The 19145-nt window shown below is 44.2% G+C and overlaps 1 protein-coding gene across 2 annotated transcripts in view; it reads right to left on the bottom strand.

Annotated features, from left to right (window-relative positions):
- Positions 1 to 19145, bottom strand: part of EFTUD2 (elongation factor Tu GTP binding domain containing 2) — a 52207-nt gene that overhangs the window by 31185 nt on the left and 1877 nt on the right. For both annotated transcript variants that reach the window (XM_017549321.2, XM_017549322.2), the window contains exons 2-7: positions 15829 to 15937; positions 7025 to 7190; positions 5988 to 6066; positions 2576 to 2651; positions 2026 to 2091; positions 615 to 650 (exon numbers count right to left, since the gene is read on the bottom strand). In XM_017549321.2, the coding sequence (XP_017404810.1) occupies positions 615 to 650; positions 2026 to 2091; positions 2576 to 2651; positions 5988 to 6066; positions 7025 to 7190; positions 15829 to 15933 (528 nt within the window). In that variant the 5' untranslated portion in view covers positions 15934 to 15937. The remainder of the gene's footprint in view (positions 1 to 614; positions 651 to 2025; positions 2092 to 2575; positions 2652 to 5987; positions 6067 to 7024; positions 7191 to 15828; positions 15938 to 19145) is intronic.

The following is a 19145-nucleotide window of genomic DNA, read 5'->3' as shown; positions in this document are numbered from 1 at the left end:
TCCCAAAGTGCTGGGATTACAGGCTTGAGCCACCGCGCCCGGCCTATGCTGATCATTCTTAACTAATTCCAAGTGCCTTTAGTCAGCCATGCTTACTTGTACTTAAAACTTCCGTTAGGAAAAAGGGACAGAAACAGGAGGCGGAGAAAGAGAAGGGGTCAGAGAGGAGAAAGATTCGATGGAAAGACAAAAAGAAAAGCACAAAGACATAGGAACCCATTTTCAAAGAGAAGCTACTCCTAGAAAGAGGTCATCATATGGATGAAGTCATCCTGCAGATTTTTCAAGGATGATGTCATTTAAAAAAATCACACTGAGCTTCTGTATAACTATAGCACAAATGCAGGCATCGTCTCCTGGCATTTACTCAGTATTAGGCCAACTTTAATCTAGTCAAGAACAGGAGGGTCCCCCCACCCAACCTGCAGCTTGCCTACCCAGTTCTCTTTCAAATTATAACCCTGGAGTGGCTGGAGGAAGGGGTGTGAGAAGTGGAAAGAGAGGGGTAGGGTAAGAACTAAAATGCTATCATAAAGGCTCTCCTACATTCCCTACAAAACTATTACTGGTAGATCTGGTGGAGGCAACAATCGGACTCCTCAAGGCATGCTTACCTCTTGCTCTGTGAAGAGGATGTCAGTATAGCACAGCTGAAAAAAATTAACTGTTGTTACCACCTGAATTCAGACTCCTCTCCCACAAATGAACCATCAAGCACTTTCCCTCATCACCTCCCAACTCAAGGGTTTCTTTGAGATTAGAGAGAGAACAAGGTGTCCCCACAGCAATTACAGACAATGAGACCAGTGCCCGCCCAGCTGGAAATTCTCCTGGGTGTGTGGAGGGTTTTTTTTTTTTTTTTTTGAGACAGAGTTTTGCTCTTGTTGCCCAGGCTGGAGTGCAATGGTGAGACTTCAGCTCATTGCAACCTCCACCTCTGGGTTCAAGTGATTCTCCTGCCTCAGCCTCCCCAGTAGCTGGGATTATAGGCATGCACCACCATGCCCAGCTAATTTTGTATTTTTAGTAAACATGGGGTTTCACCATGTTGGTCAGGCTGCTCTCAAACTCCTGACCTCAAGTGATCTACCCGTGATGGCCTCCCAAAGTGCTGGGATTAAAGGCGTGAACCACTGCGCCTGGCCAGGGTTTTTTTTTTGGTTGCGGTTTCTTTTTTTTTCTTTCTTCAGATGGAGTCTTCTCTGTTGCCCAGGCTAGAGTGCAATGGTGTGATCTTGGCTCACTGCAACCTCTGCCTCCCAGGTTCAAGCGATTCTCCTGCCTCAGCCCGAGTAGCTGAGGCTACAGGTGTGCACCACTGTGCCCAGCTACATTTTGCATTTTTAATAGAGATGATCTTTTCCTGTATTGGACAGGCTGATTTGAAACTCCTGACTTCAAGTGATCCTCCCACCCTGGCCACCCAAAGTGCTGGGATTGCAGGCATGAGCCACCATGCCCAGCCTGTTTTTGTCTTTTTGAGTTGGGGGAGGTCACTGAAGACCAGGTGTAGCTAAGAGCTGATTTATATCAAATGCACGGAATTCTTAGTGTGGTAAAGGGAGATACGTCAACCTTCATGTTAGAGTGTTAAAACAACCAATATGGCAGGGAGTGAACATTTATTGCATTGAGACTTGCAGCCACAGTTGGCCTTATTCACAGGCATTTAAATTTACCATGAAAACCAGGTACAACCGTATCATATTTATAGAGCAGGCTATTAATACTATGACAGGAAAGAACAGACTATCAAAGTCAGGATATATCATAACAGAGGAGGGATCCCAAGTGCAAAATGGATCATCCAAAAATACTGCAGCTTAATATTCTCTATGCTCCTGAGAAAGTTGAAACTGAAATTATTTTCTTACAGCCTATTAATAGAGATTACAATTATAAAGCTGCACTTTGGAGGCGTCATTATTTATAGCGAACAGGAAGGGTGAAGGAAGGAGAAGGAGAGAGACATCTCTAGCTGTTCCGAATGGTTCATCCTAAACCCTCAACAGAAGTTCTACTTACATCTTGGTCATAGCGCTTTCTGATTTCCGGGTGAGTCTGCTCAATTAAACAATCTACAAAACATGTCTAAAAGGAAAGAGACAGTTAAGACCTGCCAACCACAGAGGAAAATTTACTGTGCCCTTCCCCCAGCTCCTAATACATCACATAATTTAGGGACAAGGAGAAGAAAGCAAGGAGGATTATGGGACAGCAAAGAATTAACACTGAAGCCACAGGATTATTGTCAAATAAAAGATGAAATCTTTCTTAGACAGGCATCCCCCAGGAAATGAAAACTTATAAAAATCAGAGTAAGGCTCAATTTCCCATCTTCTGTCCAGATATAGACACAAGGCTCAGGCATGCAAGTGGCTTAGGAACAGGCTCCACCTGCTGCTTGGGAAAAGCCAGAATTTCACAGCATGGTTTCATAACAGGCATGCAGCGCCCCTAGTCAAGAGTTGAGCCTTGTGACCTGGGACCTCAACCGCTGTGATTCTGAGAGCTCAAAAAACAAGGAGGCACAAAAGAGAAATCCTGTTCCAAGCAGCTGAAAGTTCTCTCGTACCTTGCCATGGTGGAGATGTCCACAAAGGGTCACATTTCTGATGAGCTCTGAGTTATCCATCAGATCTGCCAAGAAACTGAAAGGACAAAGGAAAAGAGAAAAGAGACTTTGGCAAAAGTTTCCAAATGAGGAGTGGTGTAAAGGTGTTTCAGGTATTTTTGGCCAGGAACAACTTTCAGACCAACTGGAGAGCACTCAGGCAGATAGATGTGAATGTCTATACTTATACAGCTCTGGCTTTAGGAATGCAAGAAACTTATCCATGAGGTAACACAATCTGTGAATGACTATCACGGGAATTTTTTTTTTTTTCTCTCGCTCTGTCACCCAGCCTGGAGTGCAATGGCATAATCTCAGCTCACTGCAACCTCCGCCTCCTGGGTTCAAGCGACTCTCCTGCCTCAGCCTCCCAAGTAGCTGGAACTACAGGTATGTACTATCAGACCCACCTAATTTTTTAGTAGAGACAGGGTTTCACCACATTGGTCAGGCTGGTCTCGAACTCCTGACCTCAAATGATCTGCCGGCCTCTGCCTCCGAAAGTGCTAGGATTACAGGCATGAGCCACCACGCCCAGCCCACAGGAATTTCAACAGTAATATAGCAAGACTGAAAACAAAAGAAGAGGCTGGGCATATAATCCCAGCACTTTGGGAGGCCAAGACAGGCAGGTCACAGGTCAAGAGATCAAGCCATCCTGACCAACATGGTGAAACCCCGTCTTTACTAAAAATACAAAAATTAGCTGGGCATGGTGGTGCGTGCCCGTAGTCCCAGCTACTCGGGAGGCTGAGCCAGGAGAATCACTTGAACCCAGGAGGTGGAGGTTGCAGTGAGCCAAGGCTGCGTGCCTGCACTCCAGCCTGGCAACAGAGCAAGACTCTGTCTAAAAAACAAACAAACAAATAAATAAATAAATAAAATTAAAAATGTCTGCACGATGGGAGATAATCTATTTCAGAAGGGACTCTAATGTTTTGAACATACAAGAGATCAGTAGGTTTTTTTGTTTTTAGACAGGGTCTCACTCTCATTGCCCAGGCTGGAGTGCACTGGCACAAGCATGGCTTATCGCAGCCTCAACTTCCCCGGGCTCAGAAGATTCTCCTGCCTCAGCCTCCTAAGCAGCTGGGGCTACAGGTGCATGTCACCAAGACCAGGTAATTTTTTGTATTTTTAATAGAGACAGGGTTTCACCATGTTACCCAGGCTGGTTTCAAACTCACAGGCTCAAGTGATCTGCGTGCCTTGGCTTCCCAAATGGCTGGGATTACAGGCATGAGCCATTGTGCCCAGCTCCAGTATGTTTTAAACGCAAACAAAATTAAAAGTTTCTTTATCAGGCTGGACGCAGTGGCTCATGCCTGTAATCCCAGCAATTTGGGAGGCCAAGGTGGGTGGGTCATCTGAGGTCAGGAGTCTGAAACCAGCCTGGCCAACATGGCAAAACCCCATCTCTACTAAAAATACAAAAAATTATCTGGGCATGGTGGCAAGCACCTGCAATCCCAGCTACTCGAGGGGCTGAGGCAAGATAATCACTTGAACCTGGGAGGCGGAGGTTGCAGTGAGTTGAGATCAAGCCTGAGCAACAAGAAATGGAAACTCCATCTCAAAAAAAAAAAAAAAAGCTTCGTTATCTAATAAGTCATAAGCATTTCAATATATGAGGACAAGTATATTTTGCTAGTGAAAATGTTTTCCATAACAGTTTAGAGTATAAAGAGCCTAAATGGCTGGGCATAGTGGCTTACACCTGCAATCCCAGCACTTTGAGGACCAAAGTGGAAGAAATGCTTGAGGCCAGAAGTTCAAGACCAGCTTGGGCAACCTAGCAAGACTCCATTGCTACAACAAATTTAAAAATTAGCCAGGCACAGTGGCGCACACTGGTAATCCCAGCTACTCAAAAGGCTGAGGTGGGAGAACCGCCTAAGCCCAAGGCTGCAGAGACTAGACTGCACCACTGCACACCAGCCTGGGTGACAGAGTAAGATTCCGTCTCTTAAAAAAAAAAAAAGAAGCCGGGCACAGCAGCTCATGCCTGTAATCCCCATACTTTGGGAGGCTGAGGTAGGCGGATCACCTGAGGTCAGGAGTTCGAGACCAGCCTGGCTAACATGATATAACCCCGTCTCTACTAGAAATATTAGCCAGGCATGGTGGCACGTGCCTGTAATCCTAGCTATTGGGGAGGCTGAGGCAGGAGAATCATCTGAACCTGGGAAGTGGAGGTTGTAGTGAGTCAAGATCACACTACTGCACCCCAGCCTGGGCAACAGAATGAGACTGTCTCAACAACAACAACAACAACAAAAGAGAGACAGAGAGAGACAGAGAGCACCTAAATGATCCTACACATATATCCACCTGCTTCTGCTCTCCTTTTCAAAATAAAGAGTGGAGGGCCGGGCACAGTTGGCTCACGCCTGTAATCTCAGCACACTGGGAAGCTAAGGCAGGAGAATCATTTGAGCCCAGAAGTTTGAGACCAGCCTGGGCAACACAGTAAAGCCCTATAAAAACACAAAAATTAGCCAGGTGGGGTGGTGTGTTCCTGTAGTCCCAGCTACTTAGGAGGCTGCGGCTGACAGATCTATTGAGCCTAAGAAGTCAAGGCTGCAATGAGCCGTGATCGTGCCACTGCACTCCAGCCTGGGCAACAAAATGAGACATTGTCTTACAATAACAACAAAAATGAAATAAAGAACTAATATGTTCCTAAAATACACTTATCAATCTTACTGAGTCGAAACAGGCTGTTTTGACTCTGGTGGACCCAACTACTGACTCTGGTGGACCCAACAGTGTTAACTATAATACCCAGGTCTGTCCTAAAGGCTGGTTTTCAATATCAAACTAAAGATCTGGAAGAAGAAGAAACAGCTAACATCTGGATGAGCACCAAGAGAAAAGACTAAGCCCAAATATCCCAGCAGCCACATCAGCAGAAGGAGAATTTGAGAGACATGGAGATACGTGCTGCCATAACTTTCTGGCGATTTCAGCCACAAACCACCTCCCATCTCTATAAAAGCATGAACCCAGTCGGCCAGGCGCGGTGGCTCACGCCTGTAATCCCAGCACTTTGGGAGGCCGAGGTGGGCGGATCACAAGGTCAAGAGATCGAGACCATCCTGGCCAACATGGTGAAACCTGTCTCTACTAAAAAATACAAAAATTAGCTGGGCCTGGTGGCATGCACCTGTAGTCCCAGCTACTCGGGAGTCTGAGGCAGGAGAATTGCTTGAACCCGGGAGGTGGAGGTTGCAGTGAGCTGAGATCGTGCCACTGCACTCCAGCCTGGTGCCTAGTGACAGAACAAGACTCTGTTTCAAAAAACAAAACAAAACAAAACAAAACGTGAACCCACAGCCTTCCTGCAGAGAAGCCGAGCAACCTTATAACTTACTCCATTTCATATACCGTAACAGGTAATGTCTGCTCCATCAGAGTGAATTTCTTGGTTTTTACTGGCTTAATAATGGGTTCTAGAAGAAAAAAAAAAAGGTAGTGATGTGTAGGTAGGCATAAAACATAAAAATACAAAGCACTATACCATTAGACTGATCTTTCAGAACGTATGATGTATAACATCCATTTATTTTACTCTCAAGGATCACTCATATGTTGAGAAAGTTTTGGAAATGCTGTTTGGCATGAGACAGTGAAGGGCCTTGAATTGTGGAAAGAGGAGTCTGGACTTCATTTTGAGGGAGAGTGGGAAGAAGGGAGAGGGAATGGGTGTAGGCTGAGGTCAATGTCAGTTCCAGAAGATCAACAAAAACTTTTTTTTTTTTTTGAGACAGGGTTATGCTCTGTTACCCAGGCTGAAGTGTACACGTGGCACCATCAAGCGATCCTCCTGCCTTAGTCTCCTGAGTTGCTGGGAAGCATCCACCACCATGCCCAGCTAATTTTTGTAATTTTTATAGAGATAGGGTTTTGCCATGTTGCCCAGGTTGGTCTTGAACTGCTGGGCTCAAGCGATCCTCCTGCTTCAGCCTCCCAAAGTGCTGGGATTACAGGTGTGAGCCACCACTTCCAGTCTATGAAAACTATTAAGAAATGGACAATAGGGCTGGTTGCAGTGGCTCCCTGTAAGATTTCATCTCAAAAAAAGAAAAAGAAATGGACAATACACATTATGAGAACTCGTTAAAAGGTTGGGGTTATTTGGATGGAAAAACATATCAGGCCACAGGGTAAATAAACTAAATGACAGTCTTCATGCACCTAAACTGACAGCAGATAAGAAATAACTCTTATTTTCTTAGTAACTAGTTAAGAGCTTTACTGAATATTAAAAGAGGATTAACTGACTCTTAATCCAGAAATAGTACCAGAAAGTAGTAAAGAAAAACTGATCAAGTCATTTGCTGACAGCTATGAAATGAAGTTTCCAGGTTTCAATTTCACCTCCTCACAGCCCAGCTCCTCCTGGCGTACCTGTGAGAGGCTGAGTGTCTTCCTCTTGAACTATGGTCTCCACCTCAGGGCCATACACCTCCTCGGCTGTTGGGTAGTACTTCTTGTCCTCATGCAGCACCACCTCCATCCCGGGGTGGTCATCGTCATGATCCCCTATGTCATCGTCGTCATCATCATCATCCATCTGAAAGCAAGAGGGAGAAGAATTGAAGAGGCACATGCTTCTCCTGTTTGATGTCTGACCACCTTCCATGAGTAAGAGCAGTGACTGTACATGCTGGCCAGCTTCTTATTATGAGTTCTATGCCAACGGGGCAGGTTCCACTCCTGTGAGACCCTTCACAAAGAGAATACTCTAAGCCAAAGCCAGCTCTCTGGGAAGACGGGGCCAGTGGATCACTTGAGGTCAGGGGTTCGAGACCAGCCTGGCCAACGTGGTGAAACTCTGACTCTATTGAAAATACAAAAGCTAGCCAGGCATGGTGGCAGACGCCTATAATCCCAGCTACTAGGGAGGCGGAGGCAGGATAATTGCCTCAGAAGAGCGTTCTAGTTGGCCCCTTTCTGAATGTGGGCCACTAGTCACAAGTGGATTGAGACGAGAAAACAAATCACAACATAGCCTTTTAGGGGGAAGAAAAGTAACTTTCTCCAAGGGCAGAAACCAGAAGCCAGAGGTAAAAACTGGGGATAAGCCAATATCTTTAAATTTTTCACTTATATCCACAGAATTGTTTTTGGAAAATAACTTTGTGATATACGGTAACAGGTGCTGGTAAAGATGTGGAGAAACAAACCTCACACAATGCTGATCGGGAAAAGGTGCAGCTGCTTTGGAAAATAGTTTGGTAGTTCCTCAAGATGTTCAACACAGAGTTACACATAACCCGGCAAGTCCACTCCTAAGTATACACCCAAGACAAATGAAAACTTACAGCCACACAAAAACTTAGAAATCAATGTTCATAGTGGCATTATTTATAATAGCCAAAAAGTGGGAACAACCCAATGTCAATCCACTGATGACTGGATAAATGACATGTGTTACGTCCATACAATAGATTATTGGCAACAAAAACAAACAAAATATATATACTTGCTATAGGTATACACATGCTGCACTATAGATGAGCCTTGAAAACATGATGCTGAGTAAAGATGCCAGACTGAAAAAGCTGCATATTATACAATTCCATTTATATGAAAGTATCCAGAATAGGAAATCTACATAGACAGAAATCAGACTGCCCAGGGCTGGCAGGGTAGGTGTGGGTGGGAGGAAAATGGTTAAGGAGTGTGGAGTTTTTTTCTGAGGTAATGAAAATGTTCTAAAATTGACTGTGATGACAGTTGCATGACTCTGTGAATACCTGAAAAGCCATTAAATTGTACACTTAACAATTAAATAACTTCAAATCTACCTCCCTACAAATGAATCCATGGTCACATGTAACATTAATGAAGACATTCTCACTTCTGCTAAAAAGTCTTCCAAATAATCTAAGGTGGCTACCAGGTCACCCTTTATGCCCTAAAACATCCTGATTTATTCATTCATTCAGTAAACACTTACTGAGCACTTAATATGTGCCAAGCACTGTTCTAGGTGTTAATAATAAAACAATGAAGGAAAAAGAGGTGCTATTGGAGAGAAAAATCTTGCAGAGAAAATAAGCTCTACTGGTACCTGAGAAAATCTGCAGGTAAATAAACGGGAATATGGGGGAATAAGAGCATTCTAATCAGCTAAGGAAAGAGCAAATGAAAAGGCCCAGAGCCAAGCGCATGTGGCAACTTTGAGGTTTACCAAGGAAGACGATATGGTGAGAATGGAGTTAAGGATGGGGAACAGCAAGCTGCCATCACCTGGGAGGCGAGTATGCAGGATATTCTGGAGTGCTCTAAGAAATTGGACTCTACTTTTACTCTAGAGCAAAAGTTGGGGGACAGGCGCCATTAGCACCCAGTGGGTAGAGGCCAGGATGCTGCTAAACATCCTACAACACACAGAATCCTCAGAGAAAGAATTATCTGGCCCCAATGTCAATGGTGCTGAGATGAAGAAACTCTGCACCAGGGGTTTGGAGCAGAGAGGTGATATGATCAGACTTCTGTTTTAAAAGAACCACTCCGGCTCTAATGCTGAGAATACACTAGAAGCAAGGAGATTAGTTAGGAGGCTACTGCGATAATCCAGGAAAGAAGTAACAGAGGTGGTGGCTTGGACTAGACAGAGTAGGAACTGGGAGGGTGGTGAGGAGAGGCTGAATTCTGGATACATTACAAAGGCAGAGTCAAAAATGTTTTCTAATGAATTGAAAGGGGGTATGAGAAAAAACAGAACCAGCAAGGTTTTTGATCTAAGCACTGGAATACGGCATTGCCTTTATTGAGATGAGGAAGAAAGACTGTAAGAGCAGGTTGGGGGAGCAGGGCGGAGAAATCTCAGTCTTTACGTGTGAGATATGCCAGGCTTGAGATTCCCTGTTAGACATCAAGTAGAGATGCCACGTAGGAAGTTGGACATACAAACATGACATTCAAGAGGAAAGTCCAGATTGGAGATACAAATCTGAGTCGTAGTGAATAGGTTATTTGATAGGCTGGATGAGATTACCATGGGAGTGAGTGCAGACAGAGAAGAGGTTTGAGGAATGGAGCCCTGGGCCTGCTGACATTTGGAGGTCAGGGAGATGATGAGGAAGCAGCAGCAAAAGCTAAGAAGGGATGGTCAGTGAGGAGGAAAACCAGGGGTTCTCTGAAAGTCAAAGGAAGAGAATATTTTAGAGGAGGGAATGATCAGCTGGGTCAGACAATGCTGGCAGGTCATGTAGGATGAGGGCTGGGAACTGACTCTGGAATTTAGCAAGGCAGAGGTCACTCTGACCTTGACAAGAGCAGTCTGGAATGGGAGAGGCAAAAGGATGGAAGTGGATTTGAAGGAAAATGGGAAGAGAGGATCTGGAGACAGCACAAATATGAACAACTAATTTGAGATGTGCTGCACTGGAAAGCAGGGAAAGTCTGGAGGTAAATAAACGGGAATATGGGGGTCAAGACAGAGTTTTAGGATAAAATGACAACATTTTGGCTGGGCACCGTGGCTCACGCCTGTAATCTCAGCACTTTGGGAGGCTGAGGTAGGTGGATCGCCTGAGGTCAGGAGTTTGAGACCAGCCTGGCCAACATGTCGAAACCCCGCCTCTACTAAAAATAAAAAAAATTAGCTGGGCTTGGTGGTGGGTGCTGGTAATCCCAGCTACTCGGGAGGCTAAGGCAGGAGAATCACTTGAACCTGGGAGGTGGAGGTTGTGGTGAGCCGAGATCCTGCCATTGCACTCTAGCCTGGGCAACAAGAGCGAGACTCTGTTGCAAAAAAAATAAAATAAAATAAGAAATGAAAACAATCATCTGTGTATGCTGACAGGGATGATCCAGTAGACAGGGAAAACTGGTGGTGGCACAGGAGAGGGGGGAGAATTGCCAGACAAAGGTCTTGAGTGGTGAGAAGGGATGGGATTAGTGGGATTAGTTTGTAGCAGACAGAAATGAACAAATCATTCATAAGAACAGAAGGGAAGGCATCGTATATGAGTACAGATGTAGGCAGGTGGGTAGAGGGACTGGTGGGTGCTTGTTTTCCTTCACACAAATTCCAGCATGCCAACCTCTTCCTTAAGAACACAAAACCCTCCAGTGGTGAGACTGGCTACCTCCTACCATCTTACACTCTACTTCTACTAAGGTGGCCTAAGATTATATTAGCTCTTTTGGCAGCCACATATATCCTACTGGCGGTGGCTCCAAAATAGCTATCAAGCCAGTTTTCTCCCACCCCATACTGCTGAATAGATTATGAATCTAACCGCAGGATTTTGTATAATGATTTCTGACTGCCTGTAATTATCTCTACCTGAGTCTACAGTAGCTCAATTCAACAAGTCTAAAATAAAACTAAACAAACATTCTTTTATCATTGCCTTTTATTTTTTTTGGGCCGGGCACGGTGGCTCACGCCTGTAATCCCAGCACTTTGGGAGGCCAAGGCAGGCGGATCACAAGGTCAGAAGATCGAGACCATCCTGGCCAACATGGTGAAACTCGTCTCTAATAAAAATACAAAAAATTACCTGGGCATGGTGGTGCACACCTGTAGTCCCAGCTACTCGCAAGGCTGAGGCAGGAGAATTGCTTGGACCCAGGAGGCGGAGACTGTAGTGAGCTGAGATCTCGCTACTGCACTATAGCCTGGGTAACAGTGCAAGACTCTGTCTCAAAAAAAAAAAAAAATTAAAATCCTTTTTTTTTTTTGAGATGGAGTTTTACTCTTGCTGCCCAAGTTGGAATATACTGGCATGGTCTCGGCTCACTGCAACCTTTGCCTCCCAGGTTTCAAGAGATTCTCCTGTCTTAACCTTCCGAATAGCTGGGACTACAGACACATGCCACCATGCCCAGCTAATTTCTGTATTTTTAGTAGTAGAGGTGGGGTTTCATCATGTTTGCCAGGCTGGTCTCGAACTGTTGACCTCAGGTCATCCCCCAACCTCAGCTTCCCAAAGTGCTGGGATTATGGGTGTGAGTCACTGCACCAAGCCTTAGAATGGATATCTATCTTTCCTGTCTCCACTACCAAGATCTATGCATCTCTACTGTTATATACTTCAATAAAATTAAAAAAAAAAAAATCTATGCATCTTGTGGCCTAGGAGGTTATAACCCTCATTCTGCTGGAAAGAAGGCAGACTAGTACAGCCATTCTAAAGGGCAATCTGACAATACTTAGTATAAACATATTAACTAAGTATAAACACAATAAGCATATATAGAGATATATAAAATATCCTATAACCAGCAACTCTGCTCTTGGGAATATAACCCAATAGAACAATGCAAACGATGATACCATTTACAGGTACTTAAAATATACACACACTATGCAACTCATAGAAAAAGAAACATACATAAATTAGAAAGATTACTATGGCGGCAGGTATGGGAATGACATAAATGGGAATTAACCAATTAATTAAATGACAGCAGAGTTTTGCATAGCAATGAAACTGAGGAGTAAGAACTAAAGAGTATGAGTGACTCAACTGTCTGTACCGAGGTAAAAACCTTCACATGGTCTCACTCTGTTGCCCAGGCTGGAGTGCAATGGCATGATCATAGCTTACTGCTACCTCAAATTCCTGGGCTCAAGCCATCCTCCTGCCTCAGTCTCCTCAGTAGCTGTGCTTACTGGCATGTGCCACCATGGCTAATTTTGAAAAATTTTTGTAGAAATGGGGTCTCACTACATTGCCCAGGCCAGTCTCAAACTTCTGGGTTCAAGCAATCCTCCTGCCTTGACCTTCCAAAGTGCTAGGATTATAGGTGTGAAGCCACTGTGTTTATTTAGCCCATCATTCTTTCTTCATTTATTTCTTTTTGAGATGCAGTCTTGCTCTGTCACCCAGGCTGCAGTGTAGTGGCTCCATCTTGGCTCACTGCAACCTCTGCCTCCTGGGTTCAAGTGGTTCTCCTGCCTCAGCCTCCTGAGTAGCTGGGACTATAGGCGTGTGCCACCATGTCGGGCTAATTTTTGTATTTTTAGTACAGACGGAGTTTCATCATGTTGGCCAGGCTGGTCTCAAACTCCTGACCTTGTGACCCACCCACATAGGCCTCCCAAAGTGCTGGGATTACAGGCATGAGCCACCCCGCCCAGCTCGTCATTCTTTATTTAAAAAAATTTTTTGTTATTAGCTTTATAAAGACATAATTCACATTCTATATAATCTACCCATTTTAAGTGCATAATTCAACAGTTTTTAGTATATTTGCAGGATTGTGCAACCATCACCACAATTAATTTTAGATCATTTTCATCATCCTAAAAAGAAACTCTGTTACTTACCAATTCCACCTGCCCTCACCCCGCACCCCCCCAGCAAAAAATCCTGCCTCAGCCTCCTGAGTAGTTGGGATTATAGGCACACACCACCACACCCAGCTAATTTTTGTATATTTGGTACACAGGGTTTCACCATGTTGGCCAGGCTGGTCTTGAACTCCTGAACTCAAGTGATCTGCCCACCTTGGCCTTCCAAAGTGCTGGGATTACAGGTGTGAGCCACCACACCTGGCCTATTATTGGGTTTTTAGTCCAGAATTCAGGTTTGTTGGGATCACTTTGAATTTAGATTCTGTTATCCAATATATTAGCTTTATGTCATGTGCAAATCAGATAAACCTCTGTTCTCTATCTTCCCCCAAGTCACTGATAAAAAGGTTGAATGACCGGGCACAGTGGTTCATCCTGCAATATCAGCATTTTGGGAAGCTAAGGCGGGTAGATTGCTTGAGCCCAGGAGTTCAAGATCAGCCTGGGCAACGCAGTGAAACCTTGTCTCAATTTAAATAAATTTTTTTTAAGTTGAAAAGGACAAGACCAAACACAGATGCCTAGGACACATCACAAGAGCTCTGCTGGTGACCTATTAATAAAAAATCTTTGTGTCCCACTGTTCAATCAACTGTGACCTCCCCTAATTGTATTACGATCCAGCCCATGTTCTTTTCACTAGGACATCATGAGTTACAGAGGTTAACTAGGGAAGGAGAGTGAATGGAACAAAATCTTTCTATAAACACAGTTTGAATGAGAATGTATTTGTGAAATACTTATATTAAAAAACACACATACCATAAAACCGTTTTTTTGTTGTTTGTTTGAGATGAAGTCTTGCTCTGTCACCAGGCTGGAGTACAGTGGCACAATCTCGGTTCACTGCAACCTCTGCCTCCTGGATTCAAGTGATTCTCCTGCCTCAGCCTCCCGAGTAGTTGGGACTACAGGCACACGCCACCATGCATGGCTCAGTTTTTGTATTTTAGTAGAGACAGGATATCACCACGTTGGCCAGGATGGTCTTAATCTCCTGACCTAGTGATCCGCCCACCTCAGCCTCCTAAAGTGTTGGGATTACAGGCGTGAGCCACCGTGCCTGGCCAAAACTTTTTTTTTGTTTGTTTGAGGAGCTTCACTGTGTCTCCCAGGCTAGAGTGCAGTGGTGTGATCTCGGCTCACTGCAATCTCCATCTCCTGGGTTCAAGCAATGCTCCTGCCTTAGCCTCCTGAGTAGCTGGGATTACTGGCACGGGCGACCATGCCCAGCTAACTTTTGTATTTTAGTAGAGACAGGGTTTCACCACGTTGCCCAGGCTGGTCTCAAACTCCTGACCTCAGATTATCTACCTGCCTCAGCCTCCCAAAGTGCTGGGATTACAGGCATGAGCCACCATGCCAGGCCATAAAACTTTATTTTTAAAAAGAAAATTAAAAAGCTAGTTTATAAGACATCAATAAAAAACTTTAAATGTCTTGCCCATATCAAGATATATCATGTCCACAGCATGCCCCGACCTGTGTCTCAACCTAGTAATCCTAGTAATCAAGAGAAAATTGTTTTTATAAAACTCATACTAGCTTCCAATTATTCAACAACAGTCATCTGCTTTGTTGTTGTTGTTGTTGTTGTTGTTTTCTGTTTGAGATGGAATCTCACTCTGTCACTCAGGCTGAAGTACAGTGGTGCGATCTCAGCTCACTGCAACCTCCGCCTCCTGGGTTCAAGTGATCCTCCTGTCTCAGCCTCCCGAGTAGCTGGGAATACAGGCGTGTGCCACCATGCCTGGCTAATTTTTGTATTTTTAGTAGAGATGGGGTTTCACCATGTTGGCCAGGCTGGGTCTCAAACTCTTGACCTCAAGTGATCCTTTTGTCTCAGCCTCCCAAATTGCTGGGATTACAGGTGTGAGCCACCATACCCGGCCCCTTTCTATTGTTTTTATGCATCTCGGAAAACCTGAGCTTGTAGGGGAGCTCCTAGTGCATGCAGCTGGAAGAGTTGAATATCTTTTCCAAGTGGGAATTATTCATGACTGTTAAAAGACACTTCAGGGAAATGGAAGAACTACTACCAGGTGAGCTACAGCTCAGATTACAAAACCATCTCATCAATGAAACTACATATTCTCTTTTGGAACCTTAGCAGCTAAGCTTTGCTGGGGCAGTATAAGACCCCACCTAGTCATGTTACTAAAGGGGCAATACCAAGAGACGCACACAGGGTATTACAGGAACACAGAGGATTCAGAATTTCATTGCTTAATAAAAAAAAAAATGGGGGTTGGGCATGGAGGGCAGTGGCTCATGCCATAATCCCACCACTTTGGGGGGCTGAGGCAGGTAGATCACTTTAAGTCAGGAGTTCAAGACTCTCCAGGGGTTGGAGAACATAGTGAAATCCTCTCTCTACTGAAAGTACAAAAAACATTAGCCAGGCATGGTGGCACATGACTATAATCCCAGGTACTCAGGAGGCTGAGGCATGAGAATTGCTTGGACCCAGGAGGCAGGGGCTGCAGTGGGCCAAGATGGTGCCACCACGCTCCTCTCTGGGAAACAGGGTGAGACTCTGAAAGAAGAAAGGAAAAAAAAAGAAAAAAAAAATGAGGAGGCTGGGCATGGTGGCTCCTGCCTGTAATCCTAGCACTTTGGGAGGCCAAGGCAAGTGGGCTGCTTGAGCTCAGGAGTTCAAGACCAGCCTGGGCAACATTTTGTCTCTACAAAAAATTTAAAAAAATTAGGTGGTGTGTGCCTGTAGTCTAAGCTACTTGGAAGGTCGAGGTAGGAGGATCACTTAAGCCCAGGTGGTGGGAGGGTGCAGTGAGCTGAGATTGCGACCCTACACTCCAGCCTGGCCACAGAGACCTTGTTTTAAATAAACAAATAAATAGTGAGTGAGATGAAAAGAGCAATATATTTGTTTTACCTCATCAAGATCTTTGGTCTCTCTACCCAATTCATCATCATCTTCATCGGAATCAAGCTCTGGTCCAATATAATTCCCAAACTCATCATATAAGTCGGTATCCATGATTCTAAAATTCAAGGAGAGAAGAGTCAGATTCTGGCAAGGTAATCAAGACATCCCTGTGATGGCCCCACCAGTCTAGTCTTACGGTTGGCCACACCCCTTTCACACACCTCCTCCCAGTGACATCAGCCTACCGAATGCTCCTCCCAAAGCCCAGTACTTCAGTACTTTCCTCTGCCCTACTTGTCTCTACTTATGTAGTCTTCCCTCTACTTTTTTTTTCTTTTTTCAGGTTTAAGGAGCGGAGAGTTTAATGGGCAAGAAGGAAAGAAGACAGAAGGAAGAAGCTCCCCTGTACAGAGACAGAGGGAGGCAAGGCTCCAAAGCTGAAAGAGGAGGTCCCCCTCCCTCCACTTTTTAAATACTAAATTTAATTTTTAAATAACTGATTATCAAAAAGTGGCAAGAATAGTACAAATACCTTACTTTTTCCTAAATTATTTAAGAGCTGCTGACACAATGTCTCATCACCTCCTAATACGTCAGTGTAAGAGTGGGCAAACTCTGGCCTGTGGCCGAATCTGGCCCTCCACCTGTTTTTGCATGGCCCTCAAGCTAAGAATCAAAGAAAATCAAAGAAAAATATTTCAAAGAAAAAATATCTCAAAGAAAAAAACAAAGAAAAATATTTAATGATACATGAAAATTAATTATAAAGAATTCCAACGTCAGTGTCTATTAAAAAGGTTTCACTGGGAGGCCAGACACAGTGGCTCACACTTGTAATCCCAGCACTTTGGGAGGCTGAGGTGGGCAGATCACTAAGGAGTTTGAGACCAGCCTGGCCAACCTGGTGACACCCCGTCTCTACTAAAAATACAAAAATTAGCTGGGTATGGTGGCTCATGCCTGTAATCCCAGCTACTCTGGAAGCTGATGTAGAACCCCTTGAACCCGGGAGGCGGAGGCTGCAGTGAGATGAGATTGTGCTGCTGCACTCCACCCTGGGAAACAGAATGAGACTCCACCTCAAAAAAAAAAAAAAACTTCATTGGAAAACAGCCATGCATATTTATTTACATCATCTACAGTTGCCTTCACACTGTAACAGCAGAGTTGAGTAGTTGGGACTGAAACCATATGGTTCACAAAGCCTAAAATATTACCCAGTCCTTAATAGAAAAAGTTTGCCAACCTCTCCCTCAGCATGTGTGATTGCTACAAACGAGAATATTCTCCTACATAACCACAATACAACCATCCAAATCAGAAAATTAATATTCACACATTACTACCGCCTAATTTACAGATCCCATTCAAATTTTACAAATTGTTCCAATATCTTACATGCCCAAGGATCCAATCCAGGATCATCATGTTTGCCTTTGGTTGTCATGTGTTGCTGTTTTTTTTTAAGATGGAGTTTTGTTCTTCTTGCCCAGGCTGGAGCGCAATGGCACAATCTCAGCTCACTGCAACCTCTGCCTCCTGGGTTCAAGTGATTCTCCAGCCTCAGCCTCTGGATTAGCTGGGATTACAGGTGTGCACTACCACACCCAGCTAATTTTTGTATTATTAGTATAAATAGGGTTTTACCATGTTGGCCAGGCTGGTCTCAAACTCCTAACCTCAGGTGATCCACTTGCCTCAGCTTTCCAAAGTGCTGGGATTACAGGTGTGAGCCACACCGCACCCAGCCCATGTCTTTAGTCTCTTTCAATCTCCAATAGTTCTTCAGTCTTTCCTTCCAAGGACTGTCATGACTTGACATCCTTACGGATGTCCCTTGATTTGGGGTTGTCTGATGTTACCTTATGATGATGTTCGGGTTACATGTTTTGGATAGGAATATAATAGAAGTGATGCTGTGTTCTTCTCCGTGCATTTCCTATCAGGTGATACATGATTTCAATTTGCCCCATTAGTGGTAATGGTAACTTTGATCACTTCATTAAAGTAAAGTTTGCCAGGTGCAACATGGTAAAGTTACTCATTTTCCCTTTGTAATTAAGAAGTGTTTTGTGGGTTTTCTCAACCTCAAGTATTGAAATTCTATTCAAAGAAACAGTTCAAATGCCACCTCCTTCAAGCTTTCCTAGCTCTTCAATTTCTCATTCCCCTATCCTACTAGAGCCTTTTCCACTTTTATCAGTATTTAATTTTGTCTTAAATAGTAGTTGACTATACTAATTACCATCACCAACTATAGTTTGCAAGCAATAAATAACAGGCTAGAACATTAGGGATCTGGAGTCAGAAGACTTAGATTCAAATCCTAACTTTGTCACTAACAGCTACGTGACTTCAGATAAGTTACTACATCTCTCCGAACATGATCCCTCAACTGGAAAATAGAATGAACAATCCTCACTGCATAAATGGTTGAGAATTAAATAAATCACACTGTGTAAAGAAAGTGGCAGAGTCCCAGGCTCAACAAACTTTAGCTGGCATCATTTTTTGCCATTCTTGAACATGACAACCCTGTGTTCCATGTACCCACTTCTTCCCTTTACTTCTTTTATGATACTAAATTTAATTTTTAAATAATACCAAAAGGTGGCAGGTACAGTACAAATAACTTTCTTTTTCCCAAATTATTTGACAGTAAGCTGCTGACACAATGCCTTTTCACCTAATACTTTAGTGCAAGAGTTGGCAAACTCTGACCTGTGGCCAAATCTGGCCCCTCCACCTGTTTTTGTGGCTAAGAATGCATTTTACGTTTTTATTTTTTTGAGACAGAGTCCCACTCTGTTGCCCAAGCTAAAGTGCAGTGGCATGATATCAGCTCACTGCAACCTCCACTTCCCAGGTTCAAGCAATTCTCCTGTCTCGACCTCCCAAGTAGCTGGGATTACAGGTGTGTGTCACCACACCTGGCTAATTTTTGTTTTTAGTAGAGATGGGGTTTCACTATGTTGGCCAGGCTGGTCTCGAACTCCTGACCTCAGGTGATCTGTCTGCCTTGGGCTCTCAAAGTTCTTGGATTACAGGCATGAGCCACCGCACCTGGCCGCATTTTACATTTTTAAATAGTTGAGCAAAAAGTACCAATGTTAACAATGGCCAAGACAGCACCTTGTGTAAGTAGGAACTGGATAAATGTTAACTGAATGGGATGTTTAATTTTAAGATGCTAGGCTGGGCTCGGTGGCTCACGCCTGTAATCCCAGAACTTTGGGAGGCTGAGGTGGGCAGATCACCTGAAGTCAGGAGTTGGAGACCAGCCTGGCCAACATGGAGAGACCCCACCTCTAAAGCAAAAAAAA

This window comes from Cebus imitator, unplaced genomic scaffold, assembly GCF_001604975.1.
Source record: "Cebus imitator isolate Cc_AM_T3 unplaced genomic scaffold, Cebus_imitator-1.0 Scaffold217, whole genome shotgun sequence".
In the NCBI taxonomy this organism is placed as follows: domain Eukaryota; kingdom Metazoa; phylum Chordata; class Mammalia; order Primates; family Cebidae; genus Cebus; species Cebus imitator.
The sequence above is the reverse complement of the archived record's forward strand: the minus strand, read 5'-3'. Positions and strand labels throughout refer to the sequence as shown.